Source organism: Cervus canadensis, chromosome 29 (assembly GCF_019320065.1).
Source record: "Cervus canadensis isolate Bull #8, Minnesota chromosome 29, ASM1932006v1, whole genome shotgun sequence".
NCBI lineage: Eukaryota > Metazoa > Chordata > Mammalia > Artiodactyla > Cervidae > Cervus > Cervus canadensis.
The window spans coordinates 3,086,884-3,110,949 of NC_057414.1; the positions used below are offsets into that span (position 1 = coordinate 3,086,884).

The 24,066-nt window shown below is 47.2% G+C and overlaps 1 protein-coding gene across 4 annotated transcripts in view; it reads left to right on the top strand.

The window, feature by feature from the left end:
* Positions 1–24,066, top strand: part of ME3 (malic enzyme 3) — a 219,841-nt gene that overhangs the window by 118,416 nt on the left and 77,359 nt on the right. For all 4 annotated transcript variants that reach the window (XM_043451455.1, XM_043451452.1, XM_043451453.1 and 1 more), the window contains one exon: positions 22,143–22,218. In XM_043451455.1, the coding sequence (XP_043307390.1) occupies positions 22,143–22,218 (76 nt within the window). The remainder of the gene's footprint in view (positions 1–22,142; positions 22,219–24,066) is intronic.

The following is a 24,066-nucleotide window of genomic DNA, read 5'->3' on the forward strand; positions in this document are numbered from 1 at the left end:
CCTCAACCAGAGAGAGCACTTAAAGATTGGCTTCCTATTAGACTCCATTCAACAAGCATTGATTAAGCGCCATCTTTATGGTTGGCCACCATAAATACATGGAAGACCCAAATGGAATAAGATGGTTTATTCGTGGTCCCTGACCTTAAGGAGTTTACAATCCACCTGAAGAGAGGAGCAGCTCTAAGGTGATATGAACCAGTTAGTAAAGCATGGTATGGATTGACTGGTTTACTTTGAACACATAGAGGTAATTCATTATGTAGGAAGTATCTCCACTGACTTGTTGGTTCTTGATCTAAATCTTGGGAATAGGATTTTGATTCAAGGTGGTAAGGTGGCCCATTACAGTCCCTGGCATACAAAGATTTATTGTCTGAGTTCTAAGCAGGAGGAGCTGCATAAGCGAGAGATGTGGCTGGGACAAACAAGAATCACACAGACTCTTAGGACTGGGAATATAGGAGACACTTCTTCCCTCTTAACAAAAACCCCACATTTTTTTCCAGTTCTTTCTTCCCCCAAAATGGCCATGTGTTTTGAGAAGTCTTGGTCCTCCCCAACCCCAAGGAGTGGGAGCTAATTAACCCCAAGCTAGTCACAGAGAAGTTCCCTCACCAGTAACAATTCTGGCCCAAGAGCTGGGATGCCACTCTGCCCAAGGACTTCTGGAAAGTTTTCTCATCCCAAGAGAGCTCCTTCTTTCCCGGATGTCCTCGGTCTGCCTGGGAACAGTGACGATCATCCTACAGTCACAAAAACAGTGTGGGAACCAAGCCCTTAACACCAAGGATGGTCATGGAGGGAGCCTGTGTCCTTGGTGACATTTTGAGCCCGCAAATAAACAAATCCTGAGTCGCCTCCCCCTGGACCTCTTGTTAGGAGAAATAAATTTCCTCTTTCCGGCCAGTTGAGTCAAAGTTTTTCTGTTACCTACAGCTGAGAGCAGTGTTCCTTCCTGATGGGATGTCTGAATCACCTCACTTAGAACAGTGGCTCACGTTCATTTATTCAGAGCTTCCGATGCCCCAGTTGCTTGAATCAGGCCCCACAACGTCTCTTTCAATTTTGTGATATTAGGCCCATTTTCATGAAGAGGAAACTGAAGCACTGGGATTTAATAACCTGAGATAGCTTACACATCTAGTACCCGGTTGAGCCGAGATTCCAACCCCAGCTGCAAAGCCCGTCACGTCCTTCTGAGCCTCTCCTCCCTGGTGAGAGGAGCTTCTCCAGGACGGAGGGCTCACCGTCACCTCATGGACCGCGTATGTGAGACCGCTCCATCACTTGGGCGGGGAAGGTAAGGCCAACGTGAAGCCAAGTGAGGACCTAGGATTGCGCTCCTCGGGGGTCACGGTCATGCTTCTGAGGAGGGGCTGCCGGGAAAGCATTTTGCAAGGAGGATCGTCCTCGGAGGACTACAGAGGAGCACCCATGGGGCACTGCTGTTAGCTGAAGTCCAGGGAGACGAGAGCCTTCCAGGGTCTGTGATGCCGAAGTGAAGGGTGAAAACACAGGACGCCAAGAAAGAGGGACCCGTAGGACGTGGAGACGAGTGGGATGTGAAGGTGAACGCGAGAGGAAGAACCATTAGGTGTGCACTGCATGACATGGAGCTCGGGCTCCAGAGCCGCTGCAATGAGCGGATCAGATCAACCGCTGCTGCTGCCTCTGCAGAGGGCTTAGGGCCACCGTGGTCATGTGACCTGTGTTCTTGGCATCTCAAACCAGCCGTGAGAAATCAGAAGTGCTCCTGTCCCCGAGTCACAGGGGAGAGGTTCAAAAGTGATGGACGACACGCCCGGAGCCTCAGGGCTGGTCAGTGACAGGATTCAAACCCTGGTCTGTCCTGCCCCGCGGCCTCTCCCTCCTTCCACGTGGGAACGCCCTCTAGATCTGCATGGCTGATACTCAGCATTCCCGAGTCATGCATCCACACATATGTCCTCTCCAGAACAACAGGTCAGCTGACATGTTCCTTAGACTGAATGAAATTGGCAACAGGCATCTGCAGGAACCCGTGTGCAGGGCTGGAGTCCCCTGCGGGGAGACGGGCGACGGGGGGCCACATCAGGGTGCCCAGTTAGGGGAGCTGGGGTTGGCACCTTGCAGCATCTTCACGCCCGCACAGGCACAGTCTTTTAGGCACGTAACAAGGACACACCAAGCATTCCATGGATCCTGCTCTCGCAATAATGTCCTTGAGTCGCTGTTGAGATATTCAATGGCCCCACACTGAAGCCCACCCCATGCACAGCCAACACAGATGTTACCTGTGTGCCCCCTGCAGCCCACTCCCCAAAACCCACACAGCTCCCTGCTCTGGGTTTCAAGACAGGCTGAGACATTGACCTCCTCAGAGGACTTGGAGAATAGTTACATTTCTCCAGGGAGTCTTCGGTGAGGCCCTGGCTGTAAAGAGGTGGAATCAATTAGCTCTTAAGAGACCCTTGAGCTCAGCACGTCACAGGTTTGCCTTCCTTTGCAGCCTATGGTGACCGGATCATGGAGCTCAAACCAAGGCCTAGACGGGACATGGCCCCTCCTCCCCAGGGGCACAAGTCAGCAGAAACAGTAGGACTGGAACTCAGGTCTCCTGGCTGTGCAGAGAGAGGGGGGTGTTGCCCACCATTTAAACCAAGCTTAACTTGTGTTATTTTTCTGTGTATAGCACTTTGAAGTTTTGGAATGAATTTAAATACAATCCCACCAAAGTGCTCTTTGAAACAGAGAGGGCAGTGCTCTTCACATGACAAAATGAGGGATCCAGAGATTGACTCCCCAGGCTGTACAAACTCTAAGAGAGAGAACAGAACTTAGACTTGGCCGCTTCCTATTTGCTATTCAAGAGTCCTTCCAATACCGGACTGACTATAAGCATCCAATGGGCAGGAGCCATATTTGTTTAGCTCATCATTTGATACCCAGCACCCAGGACAGAGCCTAGGTACACTCCTTGTTAGGTGAAAGGAAGGATGGATGGAAGGATCAGTAGATAGAACAGGATAAAACAGGATAAAAGAAACTTGGAGTCTTATTTTCCTGATGACTTCTAATAGATCTTTGAGGAGTGAGCTTCTACGATTCATGGCTCCTTACTTAAAAACAAAGAGCTTTAACTCTAATTTTGTTTAAAATGCATTATGCCCTAATTTTTTAATACTCATGTAAATTACATTGGATTCCTTTAAAAATTTTCACCAGGAAGTCTTGCCCAGGACTGGGAACATAGTAGGCACTTGACAGCTGTCTCTGGAGTTTAATTGGATTTAAAAGTGAGGCTGGAGAAGTGAAAGTAGTTGCAAGGAGTTTCCATGTTACCGGGGTGATTAAGGAACAGACTTTATTATTTGCAAAATGACTTCATCCCCACATCCAGGCCTGTCAATCGGGGAAGAAGTCAACAGGGAGAATGGAATGAGGTCAGGTCCTGCATTTCCAGAATCTTTGGTTCCAAAGGGTTAATAGCTTTGTCCAGTCCTCACCACGAATAGGCGCAATAGATTGCCCTTGCCTGCTGGTGCAGGATGGACCCAGCATGAGCCAGCCATGCTTCTCGTGTGCAGCCAAGTGGAGGGATTTGGATGTGAGGTTGTCATGGTAACGCTTTCACTGATCAGAAGAACAGATGAAGCTGGAGTAAACTCCTTGGCTCATATGGGGGTGGGAGTGGGCGTAACCAGGAGTGAAAAGCAGAGAAACTTCTCTCTCTCTAGACAAAGATGGTGCAGTAAATTAGAATTCAAGTAGCAATAGAGAAAATCAGGTAACGTACTGGCTAGAAATAGGGCAAATAGGCAATTAAATGATTTTGATGATCAAACCAAAAATGGGGGGGGGGAGCAGTGTTTAAGAGTAAACTCTTCCTGGGCCATTGGTTTTAAACTTTTGTCCTAAGAGTCCACTTTAAGAAATTACAGACTCCGGCTTTCTTTCCCAAGGTTCTGCTTCATTGCGTCAGGAGTGGAGCGCAAGAACCTCTGTCTTAAAACTGTCCACAATTTATTATTCTGCATGAAATTTATGGACTATATTGGGAGCACGTGGACCATAATTTCATAAAACCTCCTCTGGGTAAATAGAACATCAGAAATCAAATTCAAGTTGGAGCCGACTCAGCTGTTCTCATCTGATGGGAGACTTTAGGGAAAAATAAAAGCTGTTTTCTACTTAGCCTTAGTTTAAAAACAAATAAAAACCAGAGTTTAATTAGTCCATGATTGATCACAGATGAGTTTCTGAAATAAGCTACTGTAGTTTGTATTTTATACTTCCTTTTAATCTTACATTCTACCAAATGCTTCCCTAATTGACAGAAACCAGCAGATGTTTGCTTTGCCTAATGCTCTTTCCTTATTTTGTGTGTGCGTGCTAAGTCACTTCAGTCATGTCTTACTCTTTGCAACCCCATGGACTGTAGCCTGCCAGGCTTCTCTGTCCATGGGAGTCTTCAGGAAACAATACTGTAGTGGGTTGCCATGCCCTCTTCCAGGGGATCTTCCCAACCCAGGGATCAAACCCACGTCTCTTACATCTCCTGAATTGGCAGGTGGGTTCTACCTGTGAAGTCCTTCCCCATCTTACCCAACAGCAAATTCCTGCTTACTCTTTAAAATTATCTCAAATATCTTCATCTCTTGCTCCCTCTTTAGTCTCTGTGCCCACATTTTTAAAAAAAAAATTAACTAATTAAGTTATATATTTATTTGGCTGTGCTGGATCTTAGTTGTGGTATGCAGAATCTCTAATTGTGGCATTCAAAATCTTTGTTGCAGCATGAGGGAACTATTCCCCAACCAGGGATCAAGCCTGGGCCCCCAGCATTGGGAGTGCGGGGTCTTAGCCCCAGACCACCAGGGAGGTCCCTCTGTCCCCACACTCTTGCTTTCAGAATATTTTGCTCCTTCTTCTAAGTCTGTCCACAGAGGCCTCCATAACTGCCCTACTGATGAACTTACTACACTGCTAGCCGGTAGCTATTTACAGATGTGCCCATCAATCTCTGCTCTGACGGAGCTTATCAGACAGCGTGTCTCATGCACCTTTGTAACTTTGCCTTTTCCCTGTCTTTAACTCCTAGTATGGCAGTTCCCATCTGCTAGAATGAATGCTTGAGTGAATGGATGAATATATGTTCCGTAAGTGCAGAGGTTTTTGTCTGTTTTGTTAACTGAAATGAACATACCAAGTGCCCAGAACAGGTCTTGTCACAAAAAGTAATTGTTGAATTAACTCATGAATGAGTGCTTTAGCTTATACAACCAGTTGAAAAGGCTGGACCTGCTATGATTCTCAGTGTACCAGTACAGATTTTTCATCATGGCACCAGTATAAGCACAGTCTTCTGAATAGGTCATGATTAAGCTCCCCACTTGACATTCTGTCATCTAATAGTTTGAGGTTTAGCTCTATAGACCCAAGGTATTCTAATCAAGAAACAGAAATAATATTGCAAGCGTATAGCTCATACCTATGTAATCGGATCAAGTTAACTTCTTTCACCCTTACTCATTGCGTTTTTCTATTCATGGTAAGCCTGGGATAGCAATGATTCTCTAGGATAGTTTATATGGAATAATAGTAAAAATAGCTTCCATTTGTTGAGCACTTACTAAATGTGCCAGGCATTGTACTAACTGCTTTCCATATGTTATCTCTTTTAATTGTCTCAGGCAACTTGATTAGAAATATTTTATTATCCGTACTTTACAGACGAAGAAACTGAGGCTCAGATGTAGTCATTTGCCAAGGTCACTGAGCTACTAACCAGAAGACCTAAGATTTGAGCCTAAGTCCATCTGAGCTTCTGCTCTTGAGCTTGACTGTAACTCTGGAGCTTTGAATTGAGTGGATCTAGTTGGAACTTACTCCTGACCAGAGAAACATATGTTGTTTTCCAGTCATCTCAGAGCAAATATTTTCTTGGCCTTGAACATTCCTGATCTTGAGTTTTCTCAAGATCTAAAGGCTAAACTCGGTCAAAGTGATAAATTAAATCAAATGTCCCACACACACACCCTCCCCCATCCCTGCTTAATTACACCTGATGACTGGCTCTTTCATTCATTTGGTTCCAGGCACTTAGCTGTCTCTTGCATTTGCTTCCACTGATCAGGGTCCCTGAGGTTTGCACATATGTTTTCCCAGTGAACTTTTGTCCTCTCTGAAAACTGCATTCTGCTCCCTTTTATCAGATTCCAGCTTTCATGACTAATATGCAGTGATAACTCCAGAACTGTTTACACGACAAATTAAAGTGGGCAGAATCTTCCACTTACAAATTGCTTCAAGATAGGGCTCAGATGTCTGCCCATAGAGTCGTCTCCTACATGCGATCATAAAATGGATCTGAGCTTGCACAGCTTCGGCTGGCCCTTGGCTTAGAGGCCTATTGTTTCTCGACAGGGTTCTGCGCTCCCAGTCTGTTTCTCAAACTGAGGCGACAGAGATTTATGACTCACTTGGAAAAAATTATGTGGGGCTACTTCTCCAACCTGCTTCAGAAAAACAGGATGTTTCTCTCTCTCCATCTTGCACATACCTGTAAACAAGCGACTCATTGGCAGGGCCTCTGAGTCAGAGGTACAGCAGTTTCAGACTCTCAGGTCTGATGATTATTTGCTTGGATAAATCAGAAGTTCGTGTCAGAACAGAGCCATGTTCCAAAAACTTATTGCCCACAGACCCAGATTAACTCGAGGCCTTCCAGATGGCAGGAAGGTGTGTGTTTGTTTTATAAAGTGGAGGCATGTGTGGGTCTGTGCCACGTTCCCAGCCATAAAAGAAAGTGAAGAGTGTTAAGTGCGACTTCTTGGGGGAAACGGGGCCTGACGTCTCTGTGATTATTATTTTTGGAGGAGTAAATATTTCAGTAGAAAAAGAAACTCCTTTGTACCAACTGTGAGTTTTCTTGGCATGTTTTAATATTTTCAAGTAACAGCTGAAACCACGCTAACCTTCCCTGTTCTAATTGGAAGGATCTGTGAGTCGCAAAATTAGAATTTTCAGATTCTGAAGTGATTTGCTATTTGGACAGGGGTGTCAGTTTCAGCTGAAATTTTCATCTATGGGGCCTTTTTCCCTCCTGATTATAAATTGTTCACTCAGCTAATGATGTGATGGAAATACACTCTTCACCAACTTTCCATGCTTCTTAAAAATGAGAACCACACTTTCCTTTCAGTTTCTTCTTCTATACCTTATCAGGATCCTTCTGGTACAAAGAGAACAGATGGAGAAATTCCCCCAACCCTTGGAATTCGACTCAAACAATTTTCTCCTGCCAAAAAGCATCTCAGACATCAGAGAAGCAAACGATATTTGCAAATTCCAGGAAGAAAAAAAATAGTTGAAGCACTTAGTAACTTATTCCAGTTTTTCTCTATGTTAATAGGAGCCTGTCTATTAGAGGGCTTAGTGTTTTATAGATATCTTCTGAAGCTTCAGCAAGAAAGACATGAAAGCGTGATGACTTCTTACCTGCTTGCCTTACGACTTAGGCTACCTTCTGTCTCAGCGATGTTGCCTCAAGGACCCTCAGGACTCCCAGGTGTGAATGAATATGATGCCAGCTTCCTGGGCTCATGGTGATGAGTAAATGGTGGAGCATTTGTAAAATGCTCCCACTGGGAGCTGTCTTAGTCCATTCTGGCTGCTGTAGCAAGATACACAGACTGGGTGGCTTATAAACAACAGAAATTTATTTCTGCAGTTCTGGGAGCTGGAAGTCTGAGATCAGAGCGCCGGCATGGTCAATGGCATGGATGAGAGCTCGCTTTTTGTAGTAGACTTGTCCTTTTATCCTCACATGGCAGAAGGGGTTAGGGAACGCTTCAGAGCCTCATTTATAAGGGCACTAATCTCATTCAGGAGGGCTCCACCCAAAGGCCCCACCTCCTAATACCATCACATTGGACATTAGGATTTCAGCATAGGGAGGGACACATTGAGACCATAGCAGGAGTGAAACAAATACTGGTTTCTTCTCTTTCTCTCTTTCCTACGTTTTACTTACCACAACTGAGGTAAAAATGACATGACTTACTTGAGGCCAAAGATCAGGCCCCCAAGGAGCCAAGACAAGCCTGAGTTTTATAGGCTTAGAGCCTTGAAGGCTCCATCCTCTGTCTGGATTCAACACCCACTCAGCAGTTTGGCACAGGGTATGTTGTAGACTGTTTCAAAAAGTCATAGAGAGCAAAAGACTGTTGGTGCTACTAGACACTTCACAGATGCTTGTTGCCAATAGGGTTAGTATCAATGACTTTAAAGACTACACTGGGAAACGGTTCAAATTATACCACCAGAAAAATGACCCTGACTTTCCTTGCTAGGTTCCCAATAAATGTTTGCAGTATTGAATTTAAGAGGCTGGAAATACAGTTCTGTAAGTTTTTTGAGAGTGAAAAGGAAACACAAATAATTGTGTCAAGACACAGGAAACCAGAATATGTGCTCACTCTACTTAGGAACCACAGCATGCATTTCTGTGTCTCTTGGAGAGAAACTGATATTCATTCATTTGAGAAACACATCTTACATTCCAGTTTAAGATTTTTCAAGAGGTTACTTGTGACCTAATTTTATTTAATGCTTATATCAGCTTAGTGAGATGGATTTAACTATTAACTAGAGCCCCGTTTTAATAATGAGTAACTGACACTCAGTGAGGTTAGTAATTTGCTAAGGTTGCATGGTGAATAAGGGTAAGACCTGGGATTTGAGTCCAGGTCTGTCTACCTGGACATGCTCTTGGAACCGTTCTAGGTCTAACATTCAGGGCTTGCTAGATTATGTCATTGTTGTTGTTGTTGTTTAATACCTAAGTGTCCAACTCTTGTGACCCCATGGACTGTAGCCCACCAGACTCCTCTGTCCATGGGATTTCCCAGGCAAGAATACTGGAGTGGGTTGCCATTTCCTTCTCCAAGGGATCTTCCCAGACCAGGGATCGAACCTACGTCTCCTGCATTGGCAGACAGGTTCTTTAGCACTGAGCCATCAGGGAAACCCAGATTGTGTCACAGGACCATAGATTTTTAGAGGTTATGTGATCTACCTTCTATCGATAAATTTTTCAGATGGGGAAACAAGCTCAGAGACATCTTTTAACTTTTTAACACTCACAGAGCTGGATGTACTAGTGGAAATTTTCTAGTGCCCTTTTCCCAGTCACTCCATTCCCGCACAGAGAAGGAGAGAAGGAGTCTGTTCAGAGATTCCCTTCTGAAGTGGACACGATGTTTACAGGGCTGTAATGGAGGGGGGGGACCCATGGACATTAGTGAAGGTGGAAGACGTGGTCCCTTCTCTCAAGATGCTTCAGGTCTACTTGAAGGAAACAGCAGCAAGAGAGGGTGAGAGGGAAGGGCCCAAGTGCCCCAAAGTGGGGGCTCCCCGCCCAGCTCTGCTGCTCTGTCACTATGACTGAGCCATCCAGAGGTTGCCTGTCCCATCATCTCCCTATCCTCCAAGCGCATCTCCATTGTTCCCCGTTATACTCTATTTTCTTTTCTTTTTTTTTCCTACTCTGCCTAGAACAAAAAAACTCCACTGGATCAGAGGTAAAGCCCCATTCTTCCTTATTTCCCAGGATCCCAGCACCGTGCTGGCGGCCAAAAGCTGCATGCATGAAGCCAGCCCCGGGGGCAAGGCAGGCGGTACCCTCAAGGAAGCCCCGCCCACCCCAGCCCCGCTGCGGGAGTCTAGTGGAGTGGTCGGAACTCCAGTTCCCACCTTTACGCCTCACTGCGAGGACAGGCACTCTCCCTTACTGTCATCTTGGAGGGCCAGGAGGAACGCGGGCCATCTCGGGGTGGGGGTGGGGGTGGGGGGACAGCTGCCCGCCTCCGAGGGAGACAGGGGGAAACAGCAGGGGCGATAGGAGGGCCGGCAGGTGAGCGATGGTTCAGTGGGTTAAAAGAGTCAAAATGTCCCTCTAGATGGAAACTAAAACCAAGGCAGGCTTGTGAGTGACCTGCCGCGGATAGGTGTTCCCCCGCCCCGGATAGGTGTCCCCCCGCCCCTTTATTCACACTCCCCCACGGACGTTTTGCAGAACCAGGGGAGAACGTGATGCTTACACTCCTCCCCGGCAGGGCGGCTACCTCGCCGCATCCTCAGCCTCTGCCTCGCCAGGCGCTAGGCCGCCAGGCCCTGGGACTTCTCCGACCTACTTTCTCCAGCTGCGCTGTTGAGACCAGGAGGCTACCGCTAGGCTTTAAAAATAGCCTCTTGCGTGCTTTTGGAGGCCAGGTTTCCTTTCTGCCAAAAATGTGCGGAATGGTGTTCCGTGGCAACAGCGAGCCTTTGTTCCCAAGTTGAAAGTTCACGTCCCTCCTCCTGAGCCCTGCCTCGGTGGTTTGCCTGATGTCACTGACCCTGCTTTAATTAAGTCCTTTTTTTGTTAGACTTGGTGCCAGGAAGCCTAAATGAATGTTGTCTCTTTGAGTGGGTTTTGTGTTTTTTTTTCTCTCACTTCTATTTTAGGAAACTTCTAAGGGCCCCTCCTCTGCAGGCGGAGATAAGGGCTAAGAGTCTTTTTCTCAAGAGAGAGCATTCTCCTAAGTGAGCGTTATCTTTGTTTTTCTTTCTAAGTGTAACTGAATTCTAAAATTCAAGAGAATTTTCTGGCTCCTGATGAAAAGTGGAGATAGTGTTGTCATTTACAGGCCTTTCTCAGTGGGAGGAAACCTCTCCTGCACTTGCCCTGACAAAATTCCAGCAGACTGAGTTTTAAGACAGGTTCAGAAAAGAAATCAGAATCTCCCCTGCTTGTGGGCACTGCACAAAAATTGGATACTGGTGTACTAGCTTCCCTGTAACAAAGTACCACAAACAGAGTGGCTGAAAACAGCAGAAATTCATCGTCCCACAGTTCTGGAGGCTGCAAGCCTGAAATCAAGGTGTCAACAGAGCTGAAGCCTCTCTCAGATCTGTAGAGGAGAGTCCTTCCTACTAGCTCATGTAGTTTGCCAGCAGTCCTTGACATCCCTTGGCTTGTAGACACCCCACTCCAATCTCTGCCTCCATCACTGCATGGCCATCTTCTCCCTGTATGTCTCTGTCTTCGCCTCTTTTCATAAAGACACTGGTCGTTTTGGATGAAATGTGTGCATGCTCAGTCGTGTCCAACTCGTTGTGACCCCAGGGACTGTAGCCCATCAGGCGCCTCTACCCATGGAATTTTCTAGGCAAGAATATTGGAGTGGCTTGCCATTTCCTACTCCAGAGGATCTTCCCTACCTAGGGAATGAGCTCCTGACTCCTGTGTCTCCTGCATTGGCAGGCGGATTCTTTGCCGCTGAGCCACCTGGGAAACCCCATTTTGAATGAAAACCCTCCCTAACGACCTCATCTTTTTTTTTTTTTTTAACCTGGAGAAAACCATAATTCTGAAAGATACATGCACCCCAGTGTTCATTGCAGCACTATTTACAATAGCTCCGACAAGGAAACAACCTGAGGACCCCATCTTAATGATGTTTGCAAAGACCCTGTTTCCACAGAAGGTACCAGGGGCCAAGCACAAACCCTGTGCCTGATCTGTTATTTCACTGAATCCTCACAGAAGCGCATTGAGATAGGTGTTATTGTAAGCCCAATTTCTAACTGAAAACATAAAAGCTCAGCTCTGTCTCATTTCAGCACCCACATTCTGGACCACTCAGCACACCCAACACGTGTTTGTCTTCTGGAACAGCCATTGTGGCTCGGTGCTATGCTGAGCCCCAAGGTTACCGCAGTGAACAAGACCGATGCCGTCCTGCCCTCGGAGAACATACCGTCTCGAGGGAGGAGCTGTGCACTGAAGACATACCTTTGTAAATAATAGCCGCTAACCTGCAAGGCTATAGCGCCGGCTCCAAACAGGAATTCTCCTCCTCAGCTGTCATCGCCTGAGCTCTGTTGTGGGAACAGTGATTGCCGAGATGAAGAGTAACGAGAAGATCCTCCAAGAAGGAAGGCTCTCGCCCCTGCCTTACCCAGACCGCCAGTATCTCAGTTTACGTAACGGGCATCTCTGAAAGATGTTGTGGCTAGATGATGCTGTGGAACACACAGCCCCGAAAGCTTATTTGTGCTTCTGCATCATGACCCGTGCGTCACCTGGGGCCTGTGCTCAGCATCGTCCCCACTCCAGGCCCGGGTCCTGAGGGGGCCTCCTTGGAACGGTACTGGCGGCCCCGGCGAAGGAGCAGACGGTGAATCACACACTAGCTTTCAACACGCACCCCTCAGTGTCAGGTCAGACCTGGAGCAAACATGTCTTTCAGGCCAAATGAGTTAAGCATGTGAGAGAATAAAGGACGTATTTCGTTTTTGTTAGGCATGAATCCTTTCCCTTCCCTGGCCACACATTTAGCCCAGAGCTCCGAGCGAGAGAGGGCTGCCTTCCCATCTCCGACCACTCCTTCTCAGGCCCTGATGTCCAAGCATTGGCTGAGAAGGAACCTGGGTTCTGGTTCTAGAAACCAAAGTAGGAAGGTCCAAATTTGTGAAAGCTGTAAATCAGGGGACAGTGATTTATGTTCCTGGACAATTCTCTGCAGTCTCCCTTTAAACAGTAACCTCCCAAGTACACATACGGTATTGTTTCAGGTGTATTTTGTTTCCCTGGTGGCTCAGCAGTAAAAAATCGACCTTCAATGCAGGAGACCCAGGTTCGATCCCTGGGTGGGGAAGATCCCCTAGAGAAGAGCATGGCAATCCACTCCAGTATTCTTGCCTGGAGAATCCCGTGGACAGAGCAGCCTGGCATGCTATAGTCCATAGGGCCTCAAAGAGGTGGACACAACTCACAACTTTTCAGGAATGTTCTGTAAAGTAGGGCATATATTCATTTAAGCATAGGTTGGCAGCTTGCAGGATTCTTTATATATATATTTATTTTTTCTTCCCTGAAATTTCAAAATTGTTTCCCTGAAGTAAATAGGAAAAACTTGGGGAAAGTAGTCAGTAGCCAAAGTTATTTTTGTTTTTTTTCCTCTTGTTCCAGTTGAGGGCTGTTAACAGGAGAGAGTCCCATGAGTGCCTCTCAGATGGAGGTCCGTCATCACAGCACCAGGAACAGCCAAGGGCGTCTGTTCTGATTGCTCAGAGGAGTCCTTAGCCTTGACGGGTACTCAGGTTACCGTAGCTCACTGCAGGGCGCTCAGCACCTAGGTGTTCCCCGGGGCAGCCGGCAATTCACTCAAAAGCTGGGAGTGCCTGTGCGCCTCAGCGGAGCCAGGCCCAGTGCTCCCTGGAGCTCCCCGCCTTCCTGCCTCCTTTTGTGCCCCAGAATAGACCAAGAGCATCACACCAGTCAGGGCAGCGTCTCACACGGCTGCATTCAGGGAAGGGGGCGGGGTTGTGGGGGAGGGTGGCTTATTTTCACCGAGAGAAGATTGAAACAGGCCGAGAGCAAATTGTCACCCAAAACACTACCCCATTCAGCCGGAAAAGGTCACCAGGAAACCAGAGAGGCCAGCACGCTTAAACCACCCCCCGCCCCCGCTCAGAATCCCCATAGAACTCCTGGGATTCTCACAGCTGTCTGACCTGTCCCAAGGTCGGACAGCTATGAGGAATCCCGTGTCTGCAGGCCTTTACAGTGTGCAAGGCGTGTGTCAACTCATCTTGCTTGGTCCTCGCGGTCACTCTGTAATGGAGAAGCCACCATCCCCATTTTACTGAAGGGAAAACTGAGACATGAAGAGTTGAAGTCAGTTCAGTTCAGTCACTCAGTTGTGTCCGACTCCTTGCGACCCCATGAACCACAGCACGCCAGGCCTTCCTGTCCATTACCAACTCCCCGAGTCCACCCAAACCCATGCCCATTGAGTCGGTGATGCCATCCAACTATCTCATCTTCTGTCGTCCCCTTCTCCTCCTGCCCTCAATCTTTCCCAGCATCAGGGTCTTTTCAAATGAGTCAGCTCTTTGCATCAGGTGGCCAAAGTATTGGAGTTTCAGCTTCAACATCAGTCCCTCCAATGAACACCCAGCACTGATCTCCTTTAGGATGGACTGGTTGGATCTCCTTGCAGTCCAAGGGACTCTCAAGAGTCTTCTCCAACACCACAGTTCAAAGGCATCAATTTTTCGTGCTCAGCTTTCTTCACAGTCCATCTCACATCCATACGTGACCACTGGAAAAACCATAGCCTTGACTAGACAGACCTTTGTGGACAAAATAATGTCTCTGCTTTTTAATATGCTGTCTAGGTTGGTCATAACTTTCCTTCCAAGGAGTAAGTGTCTTTTAATTTCATGGCTGCAATCACCATCTGCAATGATTTTGGAGCCCAGAAAAATAAAGTCAGCCACCGTTTCCACTGTTTCCCCATCTATTTGCCATGAAGTTGAAGTGACTGGTCCCAAATCACACACATGAAGGAGCCACGTTTCCGAACTCCCAGGAGTCCTGTGTTTAAACCTCATCTCTGCCTTCACATCGCTTCCATCTGAATCTCATCTACAGAATGGGGAGGAAGCCCGTCTGAGAGTGTTGCGTGAGAAATAAGACGATGTACATAAAGGGCTAAACAGGGTTCCAGAGATATCAAAGAGCCTGTTCAGTGGATGAATGGATGGTTGAATGACAGAGTGGATAAATATTTCTCTTCCGTGATGTGTATTCCCTTCCCAGCTGCCCTTGATCTCATCCTTATTAAACACTAGTACTTGCAGGGAACATGGAAACTTTTAGTCCCAACAGTGCATCACCAAAGAACTCCATTTTGCCCTCATTCGGTGACCCTCATAATGCAAGATTTTCTACCAAACTTTGATTGCCTTCCTGTTTCACCAAAGGCACACTTCACTGTCAACCCTAGTTCCTGACAAGCATGCACATTGACTTGGTATCAGTCTCACTAAAATATGAATTAATAATTAGCTCTGAGTGTTTACTGAGCACTTACAATGAGCAGTTCCTTGCTAGGCATTTTGCCAGCATCTGGATGCTGACTCCCCAGCCTGCACTCCTAACCACTAACTACACCAACCCAGGAACTCTTAGAGCTGCCATTTGTTAGGCACTTACTACACGCCAGCGGGCGCCTTAGTAAACTCTTTAAATATGCGTTGTCGTAGTTGATCCTTATAACAGGCATGAAGCAGCTGCTGTCACGTTCTCCATTTTACAGATAAGAAACTGCAGCTTGGGGGGGGTAACCTGTCCACAGTCTCTCGGCCAGTGAGGAGCGAAGGCAGGCAGGCTCTGAACCCCGATGCTGTGGCCGCAGAGCACATACATTTAACCCCTCCTGCTTGCTACCTCCCCCTGCCATTTCTCTGAACTTCTCTGGAGTCGTTTGCACCCTCATCACTCTTAGTGATCGGTTTTATTGGAAGTGATCCCTGAAAATCCCCATGCCAGTGCCCAGTACTGTATGGACTGGAGATCTCTGGTGAGACTGAGCAGGTGTGGGCCAGTGCTCCTTCCAGGCACTGAAGTATTCTTCCTGAAGCCACTAAGAAGGAAGGCAGAGAAGTGAGCCTCTGCATTTCTCACTTGGTCAGAACATCATGACAGCAGAGATGAGAACCAGCCCCATCACCATGTATTGCTGGAAAAACTAATGCCGCCCCCTGCCCCTCCTTTGAGTGGAAGTAGTTAAACCTGGAAATAGGTTGCTGAGGGCATCTAAGAGGTCTTCTTCGCTGGAAATACCTGCTTTTTGAGCTGGTCTAGATGCAATTTGGGTAGGAAGTGGAGGGATGGGCAAGGGATTTCTCCCTAGGATCCCGCCGGAACCCACAGTCCATTTATTTAACCTCATAATCCCTCACTCTGCACATTTTACTTCCTCACCAACATGCATCAAGAGAAATCTTTCACCAGTGGTCCCAGTGAGCATCTATGATGCTCCCATTTTGGTCCATGTCCCTACCTCTTCATTGGGAACTAGGTCTCTGGAAAGAACAGGCAGTCTAGGGCAACAGAAAGAACACTGGACTCAGCACCTTGGTTCAAGCAGGTTCCGCTGCTTGTGAGCTGTGTGACCTCAGGCAAATCACTTCACCACTCTGAACTTCCATGTCCTTATTTATATAGTGAGGTCTTTGGACTGGATATCTCAAAATTCTCTTCCAGAGCAATTCTTTGGGGAAGACTGGTGGCTGTGAGTTATGTAATAAGTGGAAATGCACTTTGAGAAGTCATTAAAAGCTGTTAATAGATTTCAGTTTTATTTTTGCACTGTGATCTCTGCAGAGCATAAAATTATATCTGCGAAAAAGAAAAAGTCATGTTTTGAAATTTTTGTAGCTCAAACCTCAGTTTAAAAGCATTCATTTGAAATGTCCCTCCATCCTGTTCTTATCTGCCACAAAGAGAGCCTATTTTAATGTAGCCGATTATTTCCATAATCATACTTTTCCTGTGTTTAGAATTAATCATATGAGAGCTAAGGTCTAAAATGGTGCCTGAATCTTATCCTTTAACATGTGAGCTTTTTGCTAAATATCATTACTAAGCCTCTATCTGGTAAAAAGTAATGTTGAGAAGAGGAGTTGTTTGGCTCTAAGGGACATTTCCAAAACAGGTCAGGGTTAAGAACTTCTAGAGGCCAGGCATGCGTCATAGGGATTAATTAAAGTGAGTAAATGACTTCCCCAAGGTCACTCGATGAGTCATCAGTGAGCCTTGGGCTGAGACCTGGTTTTTCCAGCCGGAAAGAATGGGCCCTTTTGTTAGCATTGTTGTTCCACGTGACTAGCTCCAGACGACCTGGCGGGGGAGGGGTGCAGAAATTGCTTATGAATATCAGAGCTGCAGCTGTGGAAAAATAGAAGCTAAGGAAGTTCACAGTACCTAACAAGGCCTCCTCGGGCCAAACCTCAGAGCAGCAGCTGGTTTGGAAGTAGAGAGAGGGTGGTTCTTTGAAAGTTCCCAGGCATACAGGCTCAACTTGGCCCGCTTACCCTGCCGCTGACACCAAGGCAGATGCGTGCGTGTGTGCTAAGTCACTTCGGTCATGCCCTACTCTTGCGAGCGCATGGACTGTAGCCCACCAGGCTCCTCTGTCTACGGTCTTATCCAGGCAAGAATACTGGAGTGGGTTGCCATGCCCTCCTCCTGGGGATCTTCCCAACCCAGGGATCGAACCCACGTCTTCTGCATTGCAGGCAGATTCTTTACCACTGAGCCACCGGGGAAGCCCCCAAGGCAGGTACCAGTATTTAAACTTCAGGATGCCCACCACGTGTGACTGTTTCTCTCATCCAGGGCAGTCTTTCAAGTTCATTATTATCAACACACTATGATCATTTTCCAAACTCAAACTGCATAGAGATGATCTTTAGCAACAAGTTCCAAGAAACCAATCTGATTCTTTTTTTTGTCTTGATGGATACAACTAAGTGCCCCCTGGTCATTTTAGAGTAGCCCAGAAAATGCCTGGAACTTGCTCTCAAACCTAATGAGTAAGTTAATTCGAAGACCCACATCGTCCCCAGTCAACATGGAAAGAGCCTGGCAACTCCCAAGTCTTAGGCTCTGGAATTTTCCTCCCCACTGGCCTGTCTGCTGCCTTCATAGCTGCATTTCCCCACTCTGAGCCACAAGCACAGCCCAATGCTGCCCAGCCCAGCACACTGATCCCATGAGCATGATGCAACTTAGCCCACATGAAAGTTTCTTTCACCCCAACTTACACCCAACTTATACCCAACTCTACACCTTTCAGCTTCACCACTCAGCCTTCAACCATCTTTGTAGTTCACTTACTCACTTCTTCAAAAATTATGTATGAGTATCTATTATGGACTAGATCTGGGTATACAGTGGTCAACAACAACAGAATAAATGCTTACCTTGCCCCAATGAAGCTTACAGTCTAATGGGAGTAGCATATTAACTAAATAACCACACAAATAACTGTAATAGGTTTGTGTGTGTAAGGATGGGATACTTGAGAATTATAACAAGGAGCCCCAAATTTGACTCGGAAGTCATCTGGAAAATAAGTAGGAATTAACTAAGCATATTGATAGAATGCAGAGAAGCAAGGGGTGCCAGGCAAAGGGAACAGTGTATGAACTGGCCATAGACTAAGAAAATCATGACACATGGAGGAATGGAAAGAAGGCCAGTGTGGTCAATGACTGGAGAAAGAAATAAGGATAAAGTGAAGAAGTTGTCAAGGGCCAGACCGCACAGGGCCTCTTAGGTGGACCAGGCTAAGGACTTGAGTCTTTGTCCCAAGAACCATGGAAAGACATGAAGGATATTTATCACAGGGGATAACAAAGTAAGGTTTTGGAGTTTTCTGTGGTCCAGTGGTTAGGATTTGGTGATTTCACTGCCATGGCCCAGCTTCAATCCCTAGTCAGGGAACTAAGAGCCTGCAAATTAAGAGGCATAGCCAAAAACACAGTAAAGTTTTGATTTCAAGAGCATCGCTCTTTCTTTTGTATACATACTAGATTAGGTAGCAACAAGAGAGGATGTCACAAATTTATTGTGGTGCTTTAGGGAGCAGCTATATTGGGAGTCTGGACCAGGTCGGTGGTGTCATGGGTGAAAGAATTGTATGAACCAGGAGCTAATTCCAGAGCAGAAGTGAAGGACTTGGCAGGGGTTATATAAAAGGGAAAAAGGACAGCGTCAAAGATGCTTCCAGGGGTCTGGGATTGTTAAACTACATGCCTGAGGGAAATAGTTACTGAGAAAGGGAGCAAGGGAGGAGAATCAGGTTTGTCTTGGGTTTTTGTTTTGTCTTGTCTTTGGATCATAGCGATGCAAGTTTAGATCATAATTTGGTTTTGGACAGGTGAAGTTTAATGTGCCTTTGAGACATACGAAGGGAGATGTCAGGCAGGCAGTTAAATGTAAATGTCTAGAACAACGGCTCTAAAATCAGCGGCACATTTTCTCCCCGGGGAACGTTTACCGACGTCTGGAGAGGTTTTTGGCTCTCAGAGCAGTGTGTGGGGGGCTGCCGGCATCCAGTGGGTAGAGACGGGGACACTGCCCAGCATTCTGCAGTGCGCGTGACGTCCCCACCCTTCCCAGCAAAAGATTAGCCCACCCAAAGTGTTGGTAGTACCAAAGATGGAAATCTCTGGGCTGCAGATCTTTGCGAGTCACTGGCCAAACGCCTTGGGCACTGATGAGACCATATAGGGAAAGAGGAAGAGTGAGAAGGAGAGTGGGGCAGTGCGAATTTGGGAGGAACTCTAACACCTGCTGGCGGGATGATCCAGCAGGAATGTACTAAGAAGGAGCAGCCTGAGAGGCAGAAGGAAAAAAGCAAAAGTGGGGTCACAGGAGCCAGAGACTTAAAGTGTCAGATGCTGCTGAGAAGACTAAGGAGACGAAAACTAGAAAGCTGCTTGTGTTTCTGGAGTGGACGTCATCCGTGGCCTTGGCAAGAGCGGTGTTGGCAGCACATTATTAAGTAAAGACACATTTCGGTGAAAGATGAGAAAATGGAGGCAGCTAGTGTAGACAGCTCTTCCAAGAAGAGTAGCTATGGGAGGGAGGAGAAGGAAGAATCAGTCTTGGCAAGAAACGTGGAAGTCAAGAATTGTTTGGAGTTCAGTGGTGTTTTTCTTGTTCTATTTTGTTTAAATTTTTTATTATGGATGGTGTCTAACATAGATAAAGTAAGCAGGCTATTATAATAGACCTCACTGTACCCTGAATTCTGTGAACTCTGGATTGTTTTGTTTCTCAGAAGGGTAATTTAATTTTTGTTGTTGTTGTTCAGTTGCTGAGTCGTGTCCAACTCTTTGTGACCCCAGGAACTGCAGCACGCCAGGCTTTCCTGTCCTTTACTAGCTCCTGGAGTTTGCTCAAATTCATGTCTGTTGATTCGGGTGAAGCCATCCAACCATCTCATCCTCTGTTGCCCTCTTCTCTTCCTGCCCTCAGTCTTTCCCAGCAGCAGGGTCTTTCCCAATGAGTCCACTCTTCACATCAAGTAGCCAAAGTATTGGAGCTTTAGCTTCAGCATCAGTCCTTCCAATGAATATTCAGGGTTGATTTCTGTTAGGATTGACTGGTTGGATCTCCTTGCAGTCCAAGGGACTCTCAAGAGTCTTTTCCAGCACCACAATTCAAAAGCATTAATTCTTTGGTGCTCAGCCTTCTTTATGGTCCAACTCTCACATCCATACATGACTACTAGAAAAACCATCACTTTGACTATACAGACCTTTGTTGGCAAAGTGATGTCTCTGCTTTTTAATGTGATGTCTAGGTTTGTCATAACTTTTCTTCCAAGGAGCAAGCCTCTTTTAATTTAATGGCTGCAGTCACCATCCACAGTGATTTTGGAGTCCAAGTAGGCTGGACTGAAATTCCAAACTCTGTCCCTACTGATGGGCAGCAGTGGAAATCTCTGCTGGGTTCTTCCATTGTCCAGCTACAGTTTTGTTTTGTTTTGTTTTTTTTATCAGACCCTTGGGTATGTATAGTTGAATCGTCAGCCAGTTATTTGGGCAGGTTTTACACACAAACTTGGATGTTCATCCTCTCTGCCTCTCCTTCCCTTCCAGAACTTTCCCCTTCGCTTTCTGAGTGCTCTTCCAGCTCCAATTCACTTCTCTGACACCTCAAGCTAGTAGGACTGAGGCTTTCTGCTGCCCCAAGCTACTTGCGTGTTAGACTACCCTCAAGCAAAAGCCCCAAATTGGCAACTCTCAAAGGGTATAGTTCCTGCTTTCAGAGATGGATTCCTCTCCAGTTTCTGTCTGCTTCAGGCTCTGTAATTTTCACTGGAACAGGAGGATTGGCTGTGAATACAGAAGTGTATAGGTTCGCTGGTGGAAAACTGACAGAGATGCTTCCTGAGACATCACAGACATGGTCACTAGGGCAGTGAGGGGAAAGGTGAGGCAGTTGGAGGTTTGAGAGCAAAGAAGTTGAAACAGTCTTTGCAAAGAGTGAAAAGACTGCATTTGGTCAGAGAAACACTGCAGGCATGGAGGCTGGTCAATGCTGAGAGTCTGCGTGGGCTGACGCCGAGAGTGGATGGTGGTGCGATCAGTCTGCCCTGTAGGAAGACTGGCTCCATCTGCCCTCGGCGGCCTGGCTGGGAAGGCCCAGGGAGCGGAAAGTGGGTTTTCTTAAGGGTAAGGGTGTCACAAGACTGGTGGAACCAGAGAACAGGGCCATGGTGTTTCCAGTCTTGACGAGGGCTTGACTTCAGTAATGGGTTACAACATCCAAGCACCTCGTGAAGCCGTGGCAGCCGTTTGGGGGAAGCACTCTGATTTAGGCAGGGCAAGTAGAACAGGGAACCACGCCCCAACACACACTTCCCCAACCCTCTCACCCTGGCAAAAACAGACTGAGTGTTTGGGCTTGGGTACTTCACAAGTCAAAGGAGCCTCTCTCTTGGGTGCATTGGTCAGGAAAAAAAAAAAAAAAAACAAGGTGCGTTGAGGGGGGAGAAGGAAGTGGTCCAAACCACTTGCCACCCTCTGCACCACTCACGACCTCCCCACCAGACACACATGTCCTCTCACCACTGATCCCAGGACAGGAGATTCATATCCACAGACTTAGGTCCAAACATTAGAAGTTCGAAGTCAAGCTAACAAACTGTTAAGTAGAATATGTTTCATCCTCCTGCTCTACAATATATCTTCACATGGTCTGGAAGGCCAAGTTTGAATTTAGAATTCTCAGACTCAAGTGGTGCAGAGGAAATAGGCTCATGGCTGTCCCCAGCTCCATCCTCCACGGCAAGGGACCACGTGGACATGTATCTAGACATCACCGCCCACACGTCCAACTTCCAGTAATGGCCCCAGGCTTGGGGACCCACCCACTGCAGTGTGGTCTGTCCTTGGAAGGAGGGACCCAGAGAAGAGGCCCACACAGCCCCTGAAAGCAGCCTGGGACCACTCAGGCAGATGATTCTGGGGTCCTGGGTGCCTGGTCTGGGGGAGGAAGGCACAGGCTGGGGAGAGCACAGACTCCAGGTGAATACATCCCTTGATCCCACGGAGCCCTTCCCCTGTGGGGAGCGGTTGAAGGAAACCCAGCGCAGGGTCCTGTAAACTGTTTGGACTTTGAACAGGGACCCCCTCTGCCCAGATCTGTGGCCAAAACTAAGTGATGCAGTGATGCGCGGTCCTTGTGGTCCCTGCGGTGCTCCTGGTCTGACTGGTCTCTGTATGCGTGTGCTTTGTTTTCCTAGTGGGCTGTTTATCACCATTCATGACAAGGGCCACCTTGCAACCATGCTGAACTCTTGGCCAGAAGACGATATTAAGGTATGATCCTGCTTCCTTTGCTACTGCTGTCTTGTTGGATGAATCCTTTCAGCCCGCACTAGTCGTTCTGAGCTCTAAAAGGGGCCATTGCAACCCTGGAGGCAGGACACGGAATCCATTCCCCCGGTCCCAGATCATAGACCACAGTCCAGTTATAGCCAAGCACAGATGCACCACGGAGGGAAGGCTTGCATTAACCAGATATCCTTGTGAAATTGTCTGTCATCATGATCAGCATTATTAATAATAGTACTAGTGCATGTATTGACTACTTGCTGAATATTCTCTGCTGGTTTCCATGGTGGATTCAGGGGAAAACCCAACATGGACCCTCTTCTCAAGTAGCTAACTTTTCATGAGAAAAGTGAGAGGGAGAGACACAAAAGACTAACAGGTGGGACTTGGTCAGAGATTAATGAGGCACACAGAAGAGCTGGGGGTGTTCAAAGAGCGAGTTCCCTTTTAGTCAGGGTAATCTTGACTTCATGGGAAGTCTTCAGGGAAGACTTCATGGAAGAGGTGACATTGGAGCAAAGCATTGAGTTGAGGGGTAGAGTTTGGACAGTCAGGCACTGGAGGGACGAGGATGGAGGGCAGGGACATTCTGCACCAACAGAAAAGGTTTATGATGAGCAACGTCTTCACACCTGGGTGTGCATGGCAGTGTACGTGTTGGGCGGGAGGGTGAAGTGGGGGGTGGGGGAAGGGATGTATATGCAGAATGACAAAACGAACCTGTCACTGTTTCCAGTTTTACTCAAAACATTTAATATAACAAATGATATATAATATAGAAGGCAAAATTGTGCAGCTTTGAGGAAACTTGTTAGCCTCTGGCTGTGTACCCAGATCTCCTCTCGTGGGGACTTTTGTGGAAGATTTCAGGGACTCTAGATTCTAAGGTCATCATCACTTCTGCAAACAAATTTTATTGAATGACGCCACACATGCGCGTGTGCTAAGTCAATTCACTCATGTCCGACTCTGCAATCCTATGGACTGTAAGTCACCTACTATCGGAGGTATCCAAGGAGGGACCACAAGGTCACTTGATGGGGATATTGTAAAAGAGATCTGAACCTCAACTCAAGGCAGAAAGGCATTGGGCTAAAGGAATAATTCCTCTATATCTCTTCACATCTATGATTCTATAATCCTGTATTTGAAATTTGTGAAGATTGTATCTAGAAATGAATATGCTTAAAAGGAAGCTAAGTAATGATTTAGATCAGATCCCATCACCTTATCAGCCCCGTAGGACAGGATATCTCTCTGTGGTCCAGTATTGTGCTCCCAGCATCCGCTACAGTGCTGGTACCCATTTGTTCTTGTTTAGTTGCCAAGTCGTGTCTGACTCTTTTGACCCCTTGGACTGTAGCCCACCAGGCTCCTCTGTCCATGGATTCTCCAGGCAAGAATACTGGAGTGGGGTGCCACGCCCTGCCCCAGGAGATCTTGCAGACCCAGGATGGCCCCTCATCTCTTAGGTCTCCTGCCTTGGCAGGCGGGGTCTTTACCACTAACGCCACCTGGGAAGCCCCTGCAAACAAGTGGTTGAAGCTGAATTACAGAACATGCCCTGGCTGCTTGGTGAGGGCATTTCTGGCGCACGAGCAGGGGAGGGACTGGAGCAGACAGCCCAGTTTCTGTACTTCTCAAGGCGATGCTGAGAGGCTGACCATCGTTTTCTCCCTCCCTCCCTCCCAGCCAGTTCCCTGGGCCACCTCCTCCACCAGGCACCAAGGGCAGCTGCTCTCTAGCTACCTCTCCTGTGTCCCACCCACTTCTGGCCCTCTCGGGGGCATGGTGGGGTTCAGAACCACAGCAAGTATGACAGGACCTTGGCTC